General features: G+C 37.8%; 2 protein-coding genes across 4 annotated transcripts in view; one reads left to right on the top strand and one right to left on the bottom strand.

Annotated features, from left to right (window-relative positions):
- LOC106069257 (b(0,+)-type amino acid transporter 1-like) overlaps nucleotides 1-5974 on the bottom strand; it is a 37497-nt gene extending 31523 nt beyond the window's left edge. Inside the window, exon 1 of the mRNA XM_056035348.1 lies at nucleotides 5438-5974. Within this exon, the coding sequence (XP_055891323.1) occupies nucleotides 5438-5464 (27 nt within the window). The 5' untranslated portion in view covers nucleotides 5465-5974. The remainder of the gene's footprint in view (nucleotides 1-5437) is intronic.
- LOC106075233 (uncharacterized) lies at nucleotides 4811-19788 on the top strand. 3 transcript variants are annotated; one of them, XM_056035341.1, is made up of 4 exons: nucleotides 4811-4916; nucleotides 13965-14176; nucleotides 15981-16200; nucleotides 16467-19788. In XM_056035341.1, the coding sequence occupies exons 2-4, from the start codon at nucleotides 13994-13996 to the stop codon at nucleotides 19268-19270; spliced, it is 3207 nt and encodes a 1068-aa protein (XP_055891316.1). In that variant the 5' UTR covers nucleotides 4811-4916; nucleotides 13965-13993; the 3' UTR covers nucleotides 19271-19788. The 3 variants fall into 3 exon arrangements, with proteins under 3 accessions (XP_055891316.1, XP_013091631.2, XP_055891317.1); XM_013236177.2 differs by lacking the exon at nucleotides 4811-4916 and adding an exon at nucleotides 11545-11752; XM_056035342.1 differs by lacking the exon at nucleotides 4811-4916 and adding an exon at nucleotides 11936-12201.
- The last annotated feature ends 406 nt before the right edge of the window (nucleotides 19789-20194 follow it).

Here is a 20194-nt window from a genome sequence, read left to right as displayed (position 1 = left end):
TTATAGCTGAGGTATAGAAAAATATTGTATTTTTATATCTACTTCATGCGTGTGTAGATGACAGTGAGAGAGAGCCGGGGGGGGGGGGGAGATTACATCACTGGGACATAAAATGAAAGTGGAAATCGATTTAGAGATATTTTTTATGTATTAAAGATGATTACACAACAATAAATTACAAGTCCCGTCTGGATAAAGTTGTCATATCCTCCATCAGCATATTACATCATTCAATACTGACGTCATCACTTGACAGATGGGTATTTTTTTCCTACCGATTCTATTTATAACATTGCTTGCATCAGATTACCAGTACACCCGCAATGTGCCCGTGTAATAACAAGCAATATTGCGAAATAATAATATATTACTATTATACCTAATCCTAGCAACAGAATGCCGAGAAAGTTATGAATTCAATGCTTCCTCATTATTTCAACAAGGTGCGCCAAATGTGGACAGTTTTGTTTAATTGGGCAGGTAACTAGAAATTTTAGCAATACAAATCAAAACCAGCCAAAATAAAAATGAATAATAGAACCTGTGCTAATATTAGAAGATATTACGTCATTGTTTGTTGTTTACGTTTTATGCGAAAGCAAAGAATCGGACGGAAATAAAAAGTTAGTTATATATGTCTACCTTGATAAAGACAGTCTCGTTATTATCATTATTAATTAGTAACGTCTACAGTAATGTATTATTAATCTGTGACAACAGAACATGGTGTCAGATTTGGTTTCAGATCTTGTGTCAGATCTGGTTATAGATTAGGTGTCAATAATAGAACCTTTTATGAAGAATACAAAAACATCCTCTAACCTGAAGGGTACAAATAGCATTAACTCGTCAATAACAACTAAACTATAACTTAAAATCGCAGTGAACTTCCGAACTCTAAACCCGCAGTTCGACAGCCAGGAGCTTGACCACATTCACACCCATACGTATGCTTAGACTTACATCTAAATTTATATGCCATTTTTAAAAATTATTCACAGAAAATCATAAGCTAAATTTGATATAGGGGAAGGTGGGGTGAAATGTCACAAGGGTAAGTTGTCACAAACACTATATCGATATAATGTGATGCGCTATCAAAAATGTGAAACTACATTGAAGATGTTTACGGAAACATTTACAAATAGTTATAAAATGAAGTCGATACCTTTTCGCATTTTAAAATTATCACGATTCATTGTATTTATATAATATAAATTAATCTTAAGTGGGTGCATTGCTGGAAGAAGTGAACAGATAGTTTACAAATATTATATAGAAAAAAATAAACATTATTTTGAAGAAAAACCTACAGCTTTTCTTGTTAGGTCCAAAACTTTTCAGAACCTTCACATATATATCATTATTTCACGACGGCCAGTCAACAAAGTCTTGACTTAATATGCTATTTCTTTTAGACATAGCAAGATATGGTGATTTTTTTAATGTGTGACATTTTACCCCATGCCTGTGTCAACTTACCCCGGTGTGGGGCAAATTGTCACAACCTCAACCCAGCCACTTTTTTGTTGTGTAACTTTGATAAATAAAGAGATAAAGTTTATTTCATTTACTCTAATTGTTGTCTGAATGTTTAAGTTACAGCATGTTAAGTTTGGTGAGAATCAATGAATTCTAAATATGTTTAAAACATCAAAATCTGAAAACTGTGACAACTAGCCCCACCTTCCCCTACTATATCACATTTCAAATTAAACACAGAATTGGCTATGTTTCACATTGTAAACGAAATCTGTAAAAAAAAAATTAAATTATGATCGTGTAATGGGTTGAAACACATCAAAGTGAAACACAACTCCTTTTCAACATCCATAATTCATTGTGTAATCCATATTCCTGCTTCGGTAGATCCAGTCGGGGATGCCTAAACATGTGCCAGATCCGACCCGTTACGTTCTGCTATCTGGACCATCGAAGCTTCTACCCATTATGCAGGAAATCCGTTATAGGAAATAATTTTTAAAAAAAGTAAAAGTATTGTATTGTATCGCCTCGAGATGCAGGATTCAATAAAGCAAATAGTCCTCTGACCCCTGGACATTATGTACATCTAAATTTAGATCTAGTATTAAATCCACGGATTAATTTTCGTAGTGAGCGATGGCAAGGTAAGGTGTTTAAAAAATTTGAGAAGAAAGTTACTGTAGTAGTGACTTTGACCACCTATGGCCTTATTTGACCTTCTTCCTGTCCACAGCAGCCAACTGATAAAGCTGGCTTATGTAATATGATCCCTAAAACCAAGGAAATGCTGATAATCTTCCAACGGGACACCAAACCAAACGGACAGTTAGAAACTACCGTCCACTTGTTAGTATTGTGGTAAATTATAGCATTTCAATAATCCCCACACAATTTATGTGAAAATAAATAAATGAACCAATACCAATCTACTGTTTTTGTTAGGAGATGCAGGAAATGTCTGGCAACCTTCATAATAGTTGTAACTTCTTAAATACATATACCAGTACAACTTCCTCTGCTCTTAATATGGAATATTTGAACGACATTGTATGTTGTCTCCCTTTCAAGTTTTATTTATTCTACATGGTAATATAAGTGTTAGACTTTGCCTGAAAACACACTTTGCCAGTAATAATCACATGTATTTTAAAACATTAGACATGCTAGATAATTATCCGTCGGCTCTAAGTAATTTGAGTATTTAGTTGACAAAAGTGATCTTTCAATGTCGTGTCCTTCACCTCGTTTATTTTGTCTAAATATTTCAAATCTCTCCCAATCTTCCTTTTTTATTTTCTTTATGTTTTTCTTTATATCGCCATCAAATTTCTTGGAATCACTGTCTCTTCGTTTTCTCTCGAACTGTATTCTAGTGCCTAAAAACTAATGTGATTCACTTACAGTGTGAAACCCCCCATAATATGCTGTTGTACTGCGCGAGAAAATATTATTACTGGTATTTAAACATTTTTCTGTAACGGAATCGCGCTAGAATTCAATCGAATGGGAGAACAGACTGAAAAACTTCATTCTCCTCGAAATGTGTCCAAAAGAATGTTTACAGTGCAGAGGTAAGTAGGGGCAGTGTGACCTTCAACGGACCAGATTTGGTGTTTTAAATTTCCCTTGGGTTAACACACCTGATCCCGATTTTGCGGTCTCTTGCCTCCCTTGGTAAGTGATCAAAATTTAACAGAAAATAAACATCTCTCAGGTCGTTATACCCTTGAGTTTCCCCGGTGTGATCAGCCTTCAGCCTCGCATGTAACCCGAGCGGAATTATAGCCAGGGGTAATAGGGATATAACCAAAAAAAAATACATTAGCTTGGATCTTTCCTCCAAACAGAACAGTTTGTTCAGACAGGCAGGTGGGGGGCGAGCTTCGTGGGCCTAGAGTTCCAAGAGTCTTCGACTCAACTCTTAGGATAATATTTAAGAAAAAGATGATACCCATAAGTAGTCATCGTTTCATTATGAATGAAACTGTGCCCAGTGAAGGTAAAAAACTTAACGAATCAAACTATGGGGAACTTTACCCGTTCATGGGCTATGAACAATAAGTTAATCGAATCAACTCTTTCAGCCGGGGGGTGGGGGGGGGGGGGCTCATACATTTTCTCACACCCAGGTCACTGGCAATGTAGCTCAGCGTACAGACGTTTGAAGGGGGCACGGCGTCATGGGCCAGATTACCCCGCGAGTCGCAGTTTGGGAATAACTGATCTATATAGAAGATGTGATGTTATAGTGGTTACTTAAAAGTACAATTAGAAATAGATGCACCGTTATGGACATCATTCACTTGGCTTTGTTGAACACAGAGAGAGAGAGAGAGAGAGATTAGTAGTAGTAATAGTAGTTGCATCATTACTGCTTAGTGTTTAGGGGCCAATTGTTGATACTCGGTCGTTAGTTTTAAGCTCCAAACAGCTAGTTCAACTAGTACCGGTGTTGGCTTATTATATTCTTAGTACAGAACTTGAACTAACCCCCCCCCCAACCCAAAGTTAGTGTCAAATACCAGATGTTCTTGCAGAGTTATAACAATTACGTAATAATAATCAGATTAAAAACGTACAGAGATGCACAATAATGCAAGTTCAAAAACAATTTTTAATAAATATTATTCATAGGCCTACACGTATTGGAGAATGATTAAATGGTATTTATTTAATAAACATTAAAAAAGAAAATAGTATTATACACACACACATAATATCGACAGAGATTAAATTGACTATCATTAAAAAGATTTTTAAATAGCTAAATATCTAGCTCTTATATAGATCTTTACATCTTGTAAAAAGATATATTTATATTTCATGGTAAACAACTAAAATCCCCTGTGTAGTAGGCATATATAGGGCCTACTATATTTAACTATATTATCTAAAGTTAGACTAGTCTAGTAGGCTAAGTAAAAAAAAATTAAACAGTCAAATTATCCAATTGTCCTAACTCCTAAAAAAAAAATTAAGTCACTTTTCGCATATATTTGATATATATGCAACATAAGTAGATCTATAGAAAAGTCTACTAGTGCAAAGAGTAAGACTAAATACTTTAAAATACATCTAGATCTAGACCTGATCTTAGTGCGTGTGTATAAACTAGGTCAAATCGAATTATAATATACAGCACAAACTAATCGATGTGATCGCTACCGCGTGTCTCAATAGAATCTTGTATTTTTATAAACAAATTTAAAGGGCATTGAATCAATTATCAATGAATGTGAAAATGTCATCAGATTTAATGCGTTCAAAAATTGTGCGTTGTGGTCCCTAGAGTGAAAAAAAATATGTTTACAATCTAACCCTAACCCTAGATCTAGATATCTAGATCTAGATGTAGTCTAAATCACGAAAATATTAACCTTCTAAAGAGTAAAGCCAAGTAAAGCCAGTAAAAGCTGAGCCAGTAAAACGAGGTCAGGCTTTCACGAGTGTAAAAAAAATTGTTTCCAAATGTTGCATCATAAAAATATAGATCTATGTCTAAATCTATATTATATAGAATCTAAATAGATCTACTCTAGTAAAGTAGTATGAAGATTGATATAGACTCTAGATCTTATCTAAATCTATAAGCCTACAATATAATTATATATAGATCTAGATCTATGTATATATAATTATATAGAATATAGATTCTAGATCTAGATCTATATTTTAAATATTTATCACAAAAAGATTCTGAGACTAATCAGTTTAATCACTCTAACTAATGTCACTAATGATCTATCTAGATCTAGAGTCTAGTAGATCTATTCTAGAATCTAGATCTTCTTAGTCTTATCTCATATGATACAGACGTTACTTCAAAAAAAAAAGATGATTACGTCCTACGATCTATATAATTTTAACACTAGATCTCTACTATCTAGACTCTAAAAACTGTTTTAAGTTTAAGTCTAGATTTAAGTGTTTACAAATACAATAAAACACTCACCTCAAAATCTTGGCTCTTTTTCCCCATTTTGTTAATTTAAATTATAAAGTAGATCCACGACTAGGTCTAGTCTATACAGACAGTTAGACGTATACGGCTAGATAACTAGACTAGGATTGAGAATATTCACACTTCACTCTATTCACAGTAAATCATGGTAGCCTATGTGTCATTCCTATGAATATGACTATCCTATGCCAGTATCAGTATGTGACTAGGTAGATGTAGAATGTAGATTCTAGATGTCTATCATAGTCTATGTCCTATGTCACTAAATTCAGATTTACAACTAGACTACTGACTAGACTAGCTAGATATAGAATATATCTAGAATAGATTTAAGAGTTTAGATCTAGACATCTAGATCTAGATCTATAACTATAATATTCTATAGCTAGTTATATAGTCTATCAGAGTCTATCTAGAAGTCTAGCTAAATGAGCATATGGTCTGCACTATGATAACACACACTGATCTACAAAAACACAACAAATAGATCTAGCTCAAGCTCTAACTACTTTGAAAGGGAACTGTACTCGATACGCGGCTTTCTTTTGCCTTTGCCCCGCGGCCTTATTTTCGTGACCTACTTATGGCCTACTACTTGCAGCTGTTTTTTTGTTTTTTTAAGTAAAAATAAAAATTGCAAAATATAGAAAACAATATCTAAAGCAAATATTTTCAAAGGAAATGTATAGGTCTATAAATCTAATTCTTCGAGTAAATGTATATATATTTTGGTTTCTAATCGCTTTCTCTGAAAGGATCGTCCAGTGGCGTCACGACGGTCGGTGTCACCCGGTGCGGTAAGATCATCGTGTTACCCCCCCCCCCCCCCCAAGAAAAAAATGTCCCCGTTAAAAAACTTTTTTGGTTTCTTTATGCTGAACAATAAAACTAAGCTAATTAATTGATTGGTTACACACGAAAATGCTTTTCGATTCATTTTTTTTTTACATTTTATCAAAAGCGATTACATACATTTAAAATGTACAATTACTGATTTGAGAAACATTAAATTAAACATTTTTATTAGAGATTACTTAAGAGCTGCTTACGGAAAATGTTTTAAATTATACTAGTCAATACTATATAGACCACAATGTCTGAAAGGGGAACTTTACTTTTTTACTTACTACAATACATATATACATAGATACATATATAAAATAGTATTTCTCAGCTGCTTTCGAAAAGGCAAATCAAGCACTATACAGGTTTACCTCCTGCGAAACAACAAAGGATGTTGATCAGTTTTGTAGATTTAAAAAAGTTTGATAGCGTCCATCGGAACCACTCTGGAAAATAGCAAGTGAATAAGGCATCTCGCAACAATTTGTCCAGATTCAGCGACATGTTAAAGCAAATCAAGTTGATGTGTCACAACAGACGGTAGAATTCTTCAATATCGAGACGGATAAAAGATAGGGTTTATCTTATCCCAATTTGTCTTTCTTGTAGCAATCGACGATGCCATATAAATACATTAAACAGGCTGCATTCGGATTCCCATGGCGTAAACTAAAACCGAGTTGAATTTTGCAGACGACATAGCATTACTTTGAAATACAATCAAATGTATACACGATATAAGGGATAAAGACGCTCTCAGAGTTGGGCATATTGGGTGGAGATTACCCAGTTCCCTCTTCAACACTAGTCATACAGATCTTGAACAAATAGAAATGTTAACCTATTTTGTCAGTGTTATCACAAATAATGGAATTGCACATCATGGTGTTGCTTGTCGGATTGGAAAGCAAGAGCCGTCTTTCAATAGCCTAAGTATGGCCTATCTGAACAAACAAATCAATTAGCTTGGAGATTAAAATACACCTACTCAATACAATCACTGTCCCAACGCTTCGAGACGTGGAAGGTTGAAAAGAGGCTGAGCAGTGATGGCTGAGAAAGAGCCTACGAATGACATCCCGAGATAATGTTACCAAATAGAGATCCTTTTCCGCACAACCGATTTTAGGGTACACACGCACACACATATATATGTCCAGGGCTTTTGCAAAAGAGGATTTAAGCCTCTCAAGCCCTCACTCAAATGGAGTTTGATGATGATGATGTTGACATTTTTATACTTTAGGCCAATGCCTACCGAACTGAGGACAGGACCTACTTTTGTCGGACGTCTGGTTACCCACGAACTGAGGGTTATCACTACGATACATTGTAAAATTTCCATTACCCCCAACTATTTACAATTAATCCGAAACTGGAGGTAAGAATGAGAATGGAAAATACTACTACAAAGTGAGATGAAGTAAAGTTCCCCTTGAGATCTATGGTAATGATGATATAAAGATCATCTATTTCTGTGGCCCACGATTAACGAGGGTGTGAGGTGGCCAGCACAACGGCTGGCCGCCTTTACTTTTCAGGTACCCATTAGAGCTGGGTGGACTCAGAGGCGCTCAAGGATCCCGAAATTAAAAATCCCCAGTCTTCTCCAGGTTTTGAACCCGAGACCCCTGGTACAAACGCCAAGCGCTTTACCGCTCAGTCACAGCGCCTCCTGAGATGATACATATTGCATCTGACTTCAACAACCAAATAACATGATGAAAAAAAAAGAAGGAAAAACAAAACATTTACACATTTCAGACGTCAGCTTGGCGAATTGTTTTAAAAATGTTAATGTGTATACACTGAACATTTTAACAGTGCTGTACCACCCTCTGCCGCTCATTGCTACCTTTGGTTACAGTGGGAAAGTGCCCTACAATGATAGCGTAAACAGAGCAAGATTGTTTTTTAAAAAGTAGGCTATGGTTAAAGTCACTGACATTTTCTTAACGTTTAGAATATAGTTTCACATACAGCAACGGAACTCTTCTTCTCAACTTTTGTCTTCCACATCTCTCTCTCTCTCTCTCTCTCACTCATTCACTCTCTCTCTCTCTCTCTCAAATGTAGCCTACAGCTTATTTTACGCCCTTAGCAAAAGTAACAGATGAACTCTACATGACATGTCCTTGAAATACATAAACATGTACAAGCAAACTGACTCCGTTGTCCAGTCAGATGTAAAGAGGTGGACTTCTCAATGCAAGCAAATCGAACCAATCTCAAACCTACAAAATCTTCACTGTTTTGGACAGAAAGAAAGACAAAATTTCGGACTTTAACCTATAAATAGCTGTCTGTGGCAGTTTACGTCTTGATAGACGATATATTACTTTTGCAACTTCTCATATGACTGAAAAGCCCAATCCTTGATACACAGCTGAGGTCACAGGTTGGACATTTGTAATCACCAGGCACTGTTGCACTGTCAACCTTCTTTCTACTTTGTTGTGTATGCCATCTGCAATCCAGGGCCCTTCCTTTATGCATGTTATGTTCTCCATGGGAATCCACCCAGTGCCTTTGTTTCCCCAACTGTTAGTGTCGATTTTGAAAAGCTTCATGTCGCGTTTGCATACATCAATATAGAAGTGAAGCTAGGCGCTGAAACAAATGATAATACATACATATTAAACATAAATGAACAGCAGCACCAGGGACCACGTTTTTAAATAGTATACCTTAAAAGTGGCGACCACCAAGAGCTATAGCTAAACATAACAACAGAAATGATTAGGCCTATGTCCGTTCGTATTTTTCTTCTTGTGGTGGGTAGGTGAAGTTACGTCATTAAAAGAGAGATGTAAACTTTTTGTATAGCACCCCACCCTTTCCCGGGTTCTGCATCGAAACGGAAAGAGCTATCTAAGTATACGCATGTGTAGATTTTTGTTTTATTTTATTTTGTTGATACTCTGGTTGTAAAAGTATAAGCCTACTATAATTTTATTTAAAGAAAAAAAGAAACCTATGCTGAGATTCGAATGGCGTTCTTGGTTGTCTAGCTCTTGAATGTGTTACTCTCCATCGTTTGAAGTGAAGGCTAGGATTAGATTCTGAAATGTAACGCAGGTACAGGGGGGGGGGGAGGGATTAGGCGAGGAGGAGTATATTTAGTAATGAATCGATCATCTTGAAAAGGTCAATTACTTGTCAAGCTGGGCATGTCTAACGCATGGTCATCATGGATTTCGTAGCTTGAAGTAAACATTTTCAACTTGACGTCTGGACCATGCTGGATTAGATCAGAGCTTCTCACATTTGGATACTGGCAATCATAGAGGCCTCCGAATTAGTGGGCTGATTGGCGTCAATAAAAACATTTGGAAGCGCCCGGAGCGGACACCCCAACGAAAGGAAAATCATTATTTTACTGTGCCTCTTTTCTTATGAAAAACAAGGAGCATGAAAATAAAAGGGGCAGGCGGAAGCTAGAGAGAGAGAGATACATGGGAAAGAAAAGTCTAATATAAGAAAGAAAAAACGATTGGGAAGCGCTGGATTCGATAAATCCTTAAAAAAAAAAAAAAAAAATTAAACAGCATAGCCTGAGGGTACAGGCCAACATTAACCCGTCAGATTGCTGCGAATCGTTCACTTTAACTTAAGCAGCGGTTCTCAACTTGTAATGCTCGCTACCTCTATCTGGTATGCGGTATGAAAGCAAGTCACAAAATGCCTAGATAAGCCGAGATCTATTGATGAAGGTCAACAAAAGTTACATGAAATAACTTAAAATTTAGGGCTGTGCAACTAGCACCAGCAATGTATTAGTTAGAGTCCAAACTTCGGTCAGTTGCTGGCTTCTCATCAAACGTCACTAAAAAAAAAAAAAGGTTACAAAGACAGTTTGTGTGACACAAACTCAAAATCGGCCCCCGAAGTGGTCCACTCAGGCAGGTAGAGATCAGGTTTCAATATTTTCAGAAAGAATATCAGAATGAAATTCTATCAAAGGCAAATGACAGAGAAGAGTGGAGAAAGAATGTTGACAGATCCTGTGTGGTGCCCCAACGGTCGAGCAGACCAAAGGATAGGTGGAAGTGAAGGTGAAGTTACATGACCTCAGAGCAGGTGGGAAGAGGCTTCAGACATTGCCAGTGACAGATTTTTGTGCGCTTGCCGCCCCATACGCCAAACAATGCGGAAGGATCTAAGTCAGTAAGAATAGCACAAAAGGTTTTTGAAATGAAACTTTTTAATATCAGGATAATGCACTGTAGATAGACCTACCTCAGAATATACATTTTGTTGGCTTTCAATACCGGGAATAGTGGTTGGTTGCGGGCTCCCAGACCCCCTTACTGGCAATGGCGGGGAGTCTACAATTTTTCCACTAACTCCAGGAAGAACATATATATATATATATATATATATATATATATATATATATATATATAATTTTTTGCCTGGGGGGGGGGGGAATTCCTGAAAAAAAAAAAAAACCCTGGCTACGCCCATGGTAGCAAGCCAAGGCAAACGAGCTCCTCTTGCTCGAAGCTTACTGGTTTGGGCGCCAATCACGCTCTTTTTCTCATTCTCCTGTTATTTATAACGGCAACGTCTTCGATTCCGAAGATTAAGAAAGATTGCAGTGTTTCACATGACTACGCAAACCCAGTTTCGACCTACATATTTTTACAAACTACTAATAACTCAATTATTAGGCTATATGACTTCACTACAATTATTTACTCACAATAATCCCCACTACAATCTCTGGACCTATATTGACAACATGCATCCAATCTTCTATCAGTTAAAATTATTTTTTTTTTAATTGTTATCATAATTATTATAATTATTTATCATTCATGCTATCAAGGGGGGTCAATCTCGAAATCCAACTCCAGCTGAGTTGTCTTTCTCTCATAGACACAGAGCACCGAACATGCTATGAGCATAAAAAATGCGCTATAGAAAAGCAATTTAAAAGAAGCACATAACAGGTCATTTCGTTCAGAAGATCTCTACAACTCCCATTTAGATCTAGACATCATTTAGGCATACGTATCAACATTCCCTATTCGCTGCTGTTGTTCTCAATTCAAGAGAGAAAAAAATAAGATGACACCAACACCTAGGTTGAATAATAGCCTAATAATACCAGACCTAGAATCTGCTCGTCGTTGTAAAATTTACCTTCATAACTCATGAACAATAAAATGTGCATTTCCGATGGGAAACAAATCAGAGCACCATCCTAAACTTGTTCCAAAGAAAACACTCCCAAATAAAAGTTACTCCGCGAAAAAAGAATCCCAAGCACTTCCATGAGACAGGCCTATCAATCTGTGACGTCATACACAATTAGGCAGTGCTCTCCATTGGTGATGCTAAAGTAGATTTGAGACTACGTTCTTTTCTCGCTTTCTATCACCATGCCGAAATCTTTTATCTACGCTGTACGTAATTATGGCTCACAGAAACACACAGACAACGAATTTTCGGACAAAAGTAAGACCCATTTGTTGACATTCTTTAATTTACGATGACATTTCAATGAAACATTAATACTACTTGGCAACCAAACTAATTCCACATGTAGCCTACACTTCGCTCTAGGGTTTTCATTCAGAAATAGTTTGCGCACCACAGTCAACTCACATTTTCATTGTGTAATGTGAATTTCATTTGATCCTTTTGTGAATTTCATTATAATTGTAATTTAATTTAGATCTACATTAAAAATGGGAAGTAGACTAAAGTCAGGAAGCAGATCTAAATTGAAATAGCCTCTATTTCTGTGCTAGATTTATATGAATCTAGATCTATATTTAGTCTGTTTATTCAATACAATGGAATAAATGTTTTCTCAGCAAGTCTGAGTAAGTTTTGTAGTGAGTCTTTTAAAACTCGGTACACTGTTAAAAGTAAAGCACAACAGATTAAAGAATAGTAAGCCCGTGAGTACATTTAGACACTACGTAGACACTATGCATAGAAAATTTTGTGTTTTATTAACCCACACATATTATTATTATTCTATCATTCACTCTCAAAGCAGATATTGGATTATAATTGGATATTTTTATTCTAGAAAAGACGTTTCCCTTTTGAAAAAAAAAATAAAAAATTATTTACTGGCGTGTATTTATATCAAATAACTGGTGCCGGAGGTAGGGTACATGGTCTCACATGGTCTCACATGGTCTCCAAGCTGCTACATTGTTTACGACAGTACCGAATTGGTGGCATTCTTATCTTCTTATATAATTAGTCACTATAAGTGCTAAATAGTTTGGATATTATACTTGATGTAATCGATTTCAGTTCTGCGTGGCGTGAAAAGATCGTCTAGATCTCAACATGTAAGCTATTCGCCAAAACGTGTACGCCTATGGATGGCAAGACTAAAGAAAGTAGGCCTAGTTCCCATTTCGGACCTTGCGATCTATAGGCCTACAGTTAACGAGAGCCAGCACAACAACCTATCGACTTTACTTTATGTGAGGTGGGTGTTGTGTGGACTCAAGTTGTCTTTTCTTATCGAGACTCGAACGCGAGACCCACGATGCGAAAGCCAAGCACTTTACCCACTCAGCCACCACGCCCCAAGACCACCTAAAAGAGAACAATCATGTTCACCTAAGAGAAGCACGAAGATCAGATTTGTGAAATTGTGACCCTATAATATTTACATAAGATGTTTACTAATTATTAAATTTTTACTACCTTTACTATTTTAACTATGAATAGACCTTGTTTTTAATGATTTAACTGTATGGAGTTTAGCTCTTGTAAAGGAGAGTAATCCTTGAAGGATTACGGTCACGACATGGCCAATTATTGTGCCGATGTGCCAAAAACTCAAAAAACTCAAACAATCATGTTCTGATGGACGTCGATGTGGACATTGTAGAGGCACGAAAGCAGCGCTTCGTCGTAGGTAATCATAGTTCAAAGAGGTAATAAGGGATAATCATATTTCAAAAGCGATCTTTTTTTTTTGGCGAGCTTGAAGGAGGGCGACGTAAGGGAGGTACCCTAGTCCTCGGTGAACAACCCCCCCCCCGACACCCTTTAAACGCTATGAAGACTAGGCTTAGGCGTCAGCTTGCCCTCACTGGGGAAAACAGAACAGTAACAGGCTTCTGAAAGAGTCAGAAAACTCTTACAAAGGTAACGGACACAAATCTGAGACCCCTAAGAAAAGCGCTTGCCGAAAACAAGCGCAGGCGGCGAAAAGACAACTATTCTTTGCATTAAAAAATATTTAATATCGTGGAGAATGAAAACTAAACCTCCTGTCAGGTACCTAAAGCGTAGATACTAACAGTGTCTTAATTAGTGTATCAAGTTTTTAAAAAGTTAATAGGACTTTATTTAAAAAAAAACTACAAAAGAATATATTTTAATTTTGTGAGTGATATGTTGAGACGTAAGCCTTATGGTAGCTACTAGATCTAAGTGGCCCTTAATTTGCACGAGATGAAAGTCTTTATTTCGAGCCCTCCATTGGGACTTCAGTACCAAGTTCATGTGTACAGAGATAAGGATAAAGGAAATATGAAAACCCGTTTAAGCGAGACCAAATTCTAGTTTTCGTCAAAGCCCTATTTTTACTTTGGAATCAATGATACTAAGCTTTAAACAGGATTTCGTTTACAGGATGTGGTTATTATATATCTTATAATATCTACATGCTACAATTTTGTTCTAACTACAGGTTCGAACCTCTCTGAAGGTCCCACAAAAATGGCCACTCGATCCAAGACTCTACCCGGAAGTAGATCTCTTCAAGATTACCTCTTACAGTGGCAGCTTCCATGGAAAATACCCGGATCAACACGAGGCAATGTGGTTATGAAAAGAAAGGAGACAAAGCAGCGATCATACCACCATCTGTCTTTAGTCACACGCTTTTACCTAGGGCTTAGGGTAACTCTTCTTTAACAATAAAACATTTCCTTATGGAGTGGCGCATTGCAATTAAAAAGCCATAACTACATGTAGATCTATATATTCGTAATTTTAAGTCGCCAGCGGCTTTCTGTTTTTTTTTTAATTCACTTCGATGAAATACCCCCCCCCCCCCCCTTTTTTTTTCGCCTGCTATCACTATTTGAAAAAGTTTGACTGCGCATGGTCGTATGTCATTCGACATCGACTATAATCTCAGGCAGAGCTGCAGAGCTTGACGATGTGAGGGAGTGGTGTGGGTGTGTGGTGTCTGCAAGCATCTTGACCATACAAATAATAAGAAGTTAGCAATTTGAAGATTTTTGAAGAAACTTTATTGTCTTCATCATCTCTGCCTGTGGTCCCGTCAGGGGCATAAACCACCATTCAGCTTCTTCCAGGCATTTCGGTTCTGGGCGAGTCTCTCCAACTATCCCCACGTCTTCCTCTTATTGCACCTGCTTCCAAAATCTCGACATTATGTATTTCTGTGCCGTCTCCTCTTCTCTTCCACATTCCTTTCCACATTCCTTGGGACTTTCCGGTGAGGGCTTGTCTTGTAATGTTGAATGCAGCCTTTTTTAAAAATTTCCATCTAGGATATATTTATATTACAAGTGAGTATTTTTTAAATGCCAAACTTTCACAATCTATATCGTAAAGGATTTAAGGATTATACTGTCAGTCTCAGCCTGGTGTTATGTTTCATCGCCATTAAATGTTTAAAATTTAGATTTGTAGCACGCATGGGCGTAGCCAGGATTTTTTTTTTCGGGGGGGGGGATTTTTCACACACCCCCTTCCGCCAATATATAGGCTTATATTGTTTCGGTAGACGTTTATTGTACCCTATAGTTTGGTTCTTCCTGGAGTTAGTGGAAAAATTGTAGACTCCCCGCCCTTGCCAGCAAGGGGGTCTTGGGGGGCGCTACAAGCTCCCCAGTGAGGTTCGCTGAAGTGGGGTTTGAAGCCAAAAAATACCTGTTCAATATAAAAAAAAAGCAAATTACACACTAAAAATTCTATAAGCCTAGCCAAGCCAAGGGGGGTTTTGAGTTTAAACCCCCTTCCTCCAGAGGGCTTTTTTAAAGTCTAAAATCTCTCCAGGTGGTTTTGAGTTTAAAATCCCCCTACAGAGAGTTTTGATGTTGAAAACCTCTCTCTTCAATATTATTCTAAAGCAAACTACAGTCACTAAATTCTATGAGCGTATCTAAGGGGGTTTTGAATTTGCTAAAAAAAAAATTCCAGAGATTATTTTTAGTTTAAAACACCCCAACAGATGAGTTTGACAATAAAACTTCCCTTTTCGATTTAAAATCTAAAGGTTTTGTTCACAACCTGGTAGCGGGTTTTAAACTCAAAACCTCCATGGCTGCGCCGGGGAAAGTGATGGTTTAGTATTAAAATTTCACCTTAAATAAACAAAATCAAAGCAGCAAAAAATCAGTCACTAAACTCCGAACCCCCCCCCCCCCTTGCGGAGGGGGGGGGGTGGATTTCTTTTCGGGGGGGGGGGGGGTTGAACCCCAAGGCCCCCCCCCCCCCCGCCTTGGCTGCGCCCATGATAGCACGGTTAGAACTTGGTGGATCTCAAACTCAGACGACGATGTCTTCCTTTCACACACCACGTCCTATTCCGAGTTTTTAAAAAAATACTTATTTGGAGAGGTCAAATTGTAAACATTTTTATATATAAAAAAAACTTTATGCAAGCTCAATGCCTTTCTTCTTTTTAAGGGATTCTTTTTTAAAGAATATTATTTCATTGCTTCAATGTTAGATGTCAAGAATACGGTCATCTAAAGGTCCGCCTAAACAGATCGTCACTAAGCCAGCTTTCATTGGCTCTCAAGAAACTGCTTTTTTGACCCTCCACAACAATAGCAGCGATCTGACAATGAAACATGAAGTGACCACATCTTGTTGCCCAGTTGATGGACTAATGTTAAATTATGATAGTCCTGAGATCAAACCTGAAAATAAGGTCGCAAGTGCCCCAGGTACACATATCTATTTCTAAGGCAATATGTATTTGTTAATAATCCCACATCCTTTTTTCTAAAATTATATATTACCTTTACCTAACCCTTAGTCTGTTGGACCGTCGGGAAACCACGCATAAGATATGGGCATATGTATAGGGATTATTTTGGGATTAGAGTTGTATTTTTCTTTTAGAAGTGAAGATAGTTTGTATTTAGTGATATATAATCAATTATCACAGCATAGTGTGGAAATTTTTATTAATTTAATTTATTCATTTTAGTTTTAGAAGAAAATGTTGTGATGGCGGCTTGTCATGAGAAGAGTCAAGTGACCACAAGATCATCCAAGACAAGTCAAGTCCAACATCACTCCAAAGATGCCGCCGTGCCAGTTAAAAGATTGACCAGACGAAATAAGCGCGGGAAAGAAAATATATCTCCAAACGACATTGGCCAAAAGAGAAAGACAGCGGCTAGTAATCCAATGAAAGAGATCCAATCGACACCTCTAAAAACGACAAAACTTGTCGAAAAATCCAAAGACTCAGCCAAGCCCCCAGAAGACGAGGACACATATTTTGCTCAGATTCATCACAAAGATGTTAGAGTCAAAACAATTGATGGAATAGAAGTGAGAATGAAGACGGGTTTGACGTGCGCCAAACCAGTTAGGGTCGATCTAAACGAGCCCATTACTATGCAGAGAAGTCTTGCTCTCGGCCATGGAGCAGATACGACCAAAACCGAGACAACAAAGCTTAGTATGTGTTCGGTTACTTTGACTAAAATACAGGACACGTTTCCACACACACTGTCGTATAGACTTTTCACAGATAATAAATACCTCGACGAAAACAGCGCAAAGACAAAACAAGACTGTGATAAAAACACGCAGCGAGATTTGGTTTCAAACTTTAGACCACTCCCTCAATCAGCTTTATGTAAGAAAGATTGTGCAAACAGCTCGAAAGGTAGCCACGCTGAAGAGATGATTGACAAGAGCTGTGCACAAGAGAACCATCTGCGCGCCTTCTCAAATAACATTCTGGGGGCACAGCGAAATGAAAATAACGTGTCGATGCAGGATTGCCCTTCTTCTATTAGCTCAACAGGAAGTCAGCATTTGAAAAGTGTGTCGTTACAACAAGAGTCCAGTAGTTTGGTCACGCTACCCTTTCAGCTCTCTGTAAACGACTCGGATTTCTCTGAGACATGTAATAGTAAAGTCAAAACTCATCGAAGTATTTTTCATAATTCCCAGGCGCACTCTTTTCAAAAATATTCCCCGACCAGAAAGAAACATGAAAATTCGGTTCATTCTCCTCAGAACTCCTCCGAGGAGAATGTTCTAAAAGAAACACAAAGCAATGCAGATAACATTCCTTTCCAACCTATGTTAAGACAAATTCGTGTGGCTACTTTTGGGAACAACACACCCGTCTTTGTTTCCTCTGGGCTTTTACAGAAAGGAATTCGCGACATGAACGATTTGCACAAAGCCCAAACAAACGTTGAAAGAAAAGAATGTATTCATGTTGGTTCAAGTAGCGTCGACACACACATTGGCACTAGGGAAATCAGCGACATTAGCGCATCGAAGATTAAAAATCAAAACAAAAGCTGTTTTAAATCCGATACTCTTGTTCAGAGCGAGATCAGTGACTCGTTTAACTCAAAAAAAGATGACCATGATTTCAATCTGAAAAAGCAATTGAAATTAAGTCTGTGCCGAGAACGAACGCATTTACAGATGCACGCAGGCACGCTAAATGTGTCCCAGCCAAACGCGCGATGTTGTCTTACTAGTCTTTCAGGTAATGCAAACACAGTAAACCATGGTTTACAGATGATCCCAGTACAAATGAAAAACGATTCTCATATTAAAACATTCGGCAAAGTAAGTTCTGATGAAATTTCCTGCAGTGACAAAGAAAGTGAAGAATCAGGCAACAAAATAGATACCTTCAGGTCATACTGTGACCCACTAGACGACAAGGCGGGGCTACCAAACAACAACGTTCTACCAACACTGCAACCTGTGCTGTCACAAAATGTCGTGTTAACCCCGAACCTAATATTTGATTACACTTCTCTGCGACCTACAACTTCTCAAACCTTCGATCACAAATCTAAATGTAATCTCAGTTTTCAGCTAGCGTTCGTGAGCAAAAAGATATTTGGAATTGAGAGCGCCAACGGAGTTTCTTCCTCTCAAGCAGACGGTCAGAAATGCTCGGTCCAGTTTTTCACGCATGGTGGATTTAGCATACCTGCCTTTGCTTACAGCGGTATGTCTCCCAATGTTCACCTTATAAACAAAAGCCAACCTTTCCCAACTCCTGCTTCGGATCTACTTAGCAACGTTGCCAACTCGCCACCAGCCTTTTACAGGCAAGACAACACACTTGGTTCAAAAATAAAAGCATCAGACACTAATTCTAAAAGTCTGTTTCCATATTTGAATCAGGCAGACCCGAACATTATCTCGTTCAATCCGCATTGTGGGATTCAAAATTCTGCTAGTCTAGTTGCAAACAGCGCGCATTTCTTCAAAAAGGGATCCTCATGTGGTCAATCTTTACCCAGCTGTTGCACATCTGCGACTTGCTGCCTAGCTTCTTGTTCCCCGGATTGCTCGAATCCAGCAAGCATGGTGAACTCCAAGTGTGTGAAGGTCACTCAAGCTGATATTCCCGCCAAAAAGAGAGGCAGGAAAAGGAAAGTCCTAAGTGTAGCTACACAAAACGAAAACTCTGGAGAAGGCGCTTCGGACTCAGCAAATCTTCAATCTGTGGGATCAAAAAGCACGAAAAACGACAACATGTGCCCACTCTGCTGTCGCATGTTCACTCGCTCGTGGCTACTGAAGGGTCACATGCGTACGCACACGGGCGAGCGTCCATATCTCTGTTCGCACCCGAGCTGCGGCAAAGCTTTTGCCGATCGCTCGAACCTGCGTTCCCACATGCTGATACACTCAGTCGCTGCCCGCAGTTATCCTTGTCCCAATTGTGGACGAACATTCTCCCAGAAGAGATATCTTCATAAACACAGTATCGAGGTCTGCAGAATAGCCGCCGAGTGAAAGTGGATCAACGAAACGATGCTGAAATAAAGTTGAACATGCAGCCAACTTAAGTTTAGTTTCGTACATCAGCTATTCCTTAGTGAACTCATCACAGGAGACGTGTACGTGTGACGTGATGCCGGAAATAATTCTATCGTATGCTGACTCTGCACTTCGACTACAGGTACTTAAAAACCCGTCTCTCTTCCTGCTATTACTATTAAATTGTCAGTAGTTAATAATATTATACGGTCATTAGAGTTTGACTAGGAAAAGAAAACACAACAAAACAAGTCTAAGCAATGATCTCACTACTCCCAATCGCAAAATGTTCATGGCCATTACATTAGACACAAACTTTTCCTGTGACTTCTGTTTGAGGCCATTGAATATTTTATGTATCTATTAATCTAAATCTGATATATACGATTAAAAAGAGACATTGTAAGACCATAACAGCTCATTACTTGCCTCCACCAGGACCCCAGTCTAAGTGCAATGTGTATGTGTAGGAAACAATAAACTATTTTAAAATGACAATGTGTTCATTTATTAATTAGTCTTTAGTTAGTCGATTAGTCAAAACGTGTATTCTCTGAAACAATAGTATTTTAGGTGGCCAAATGAGAAGTATGAGAAAGGTAAAATACGTGATCAGTTCAACGACAGATATATATGAGAAGTATGAGAAAGGTAAAATATTTGATCAGTTCAACGACAGATATACATGAGAAAGGTAAAATACGTAATCAGTTCAACGACAGATAGACCTTCTATTTGTGTCAAGATTAAAGTTTCCTTCAATACTATGCTTCACTTTAAGAGACCAACAGTTTATGAGGTACGACATCTTTTGAAGAAATATCTCCACCCATACCAAGGCATAGAACTAAAAAACATCCCTACCCCCTTTTTAGTGTTTTCAGTAATGTGTTATACTAA

This window comes from Biomphalaria glabrata, chromosome 7 (genome assembly GCF_947242115.1).
Source record: "Biomphalaria glabrata chromosome 7, xgBioGlab47.1, whole genome shotgun sequence".
Classification (NCBI taxonomy): domain Eukaryota; kingdom Metazoa; phylum Mollusca; class Gastropoda; family Planorbidae; genus Biomphalaria; species Biomphalaria glabrata.
Note: the sequence above shows the minus strand (reverse complement) of the source record. Positions and strands in the feature narration are given on the sequence as shown.

Bases quoted from the DNA above. Each gene is read 5' to 3' on its own strand.
- LOC106075233 (XM_013236177.2), top strand. From the start codon at position 11,677: ATGCCGAAATCTTTTATCTACGCTGTACGTAATTATGGCTCACAGAAA. The intron at 11,753-13,964 runs GTAAGACCCATT...TTCTAACTACAG, and splicing joins CAACGAATTTTCGGACAAAA to GTTCGAACCTCTCTGAAGGT. The intron at 14,177-15,980 runs GTAACTCTTCTT...CTTCAATGTTAG, and splicing joins GCTTTTACCTAGGGCTTAGG to ATGTCAAGAATACGGTCATC.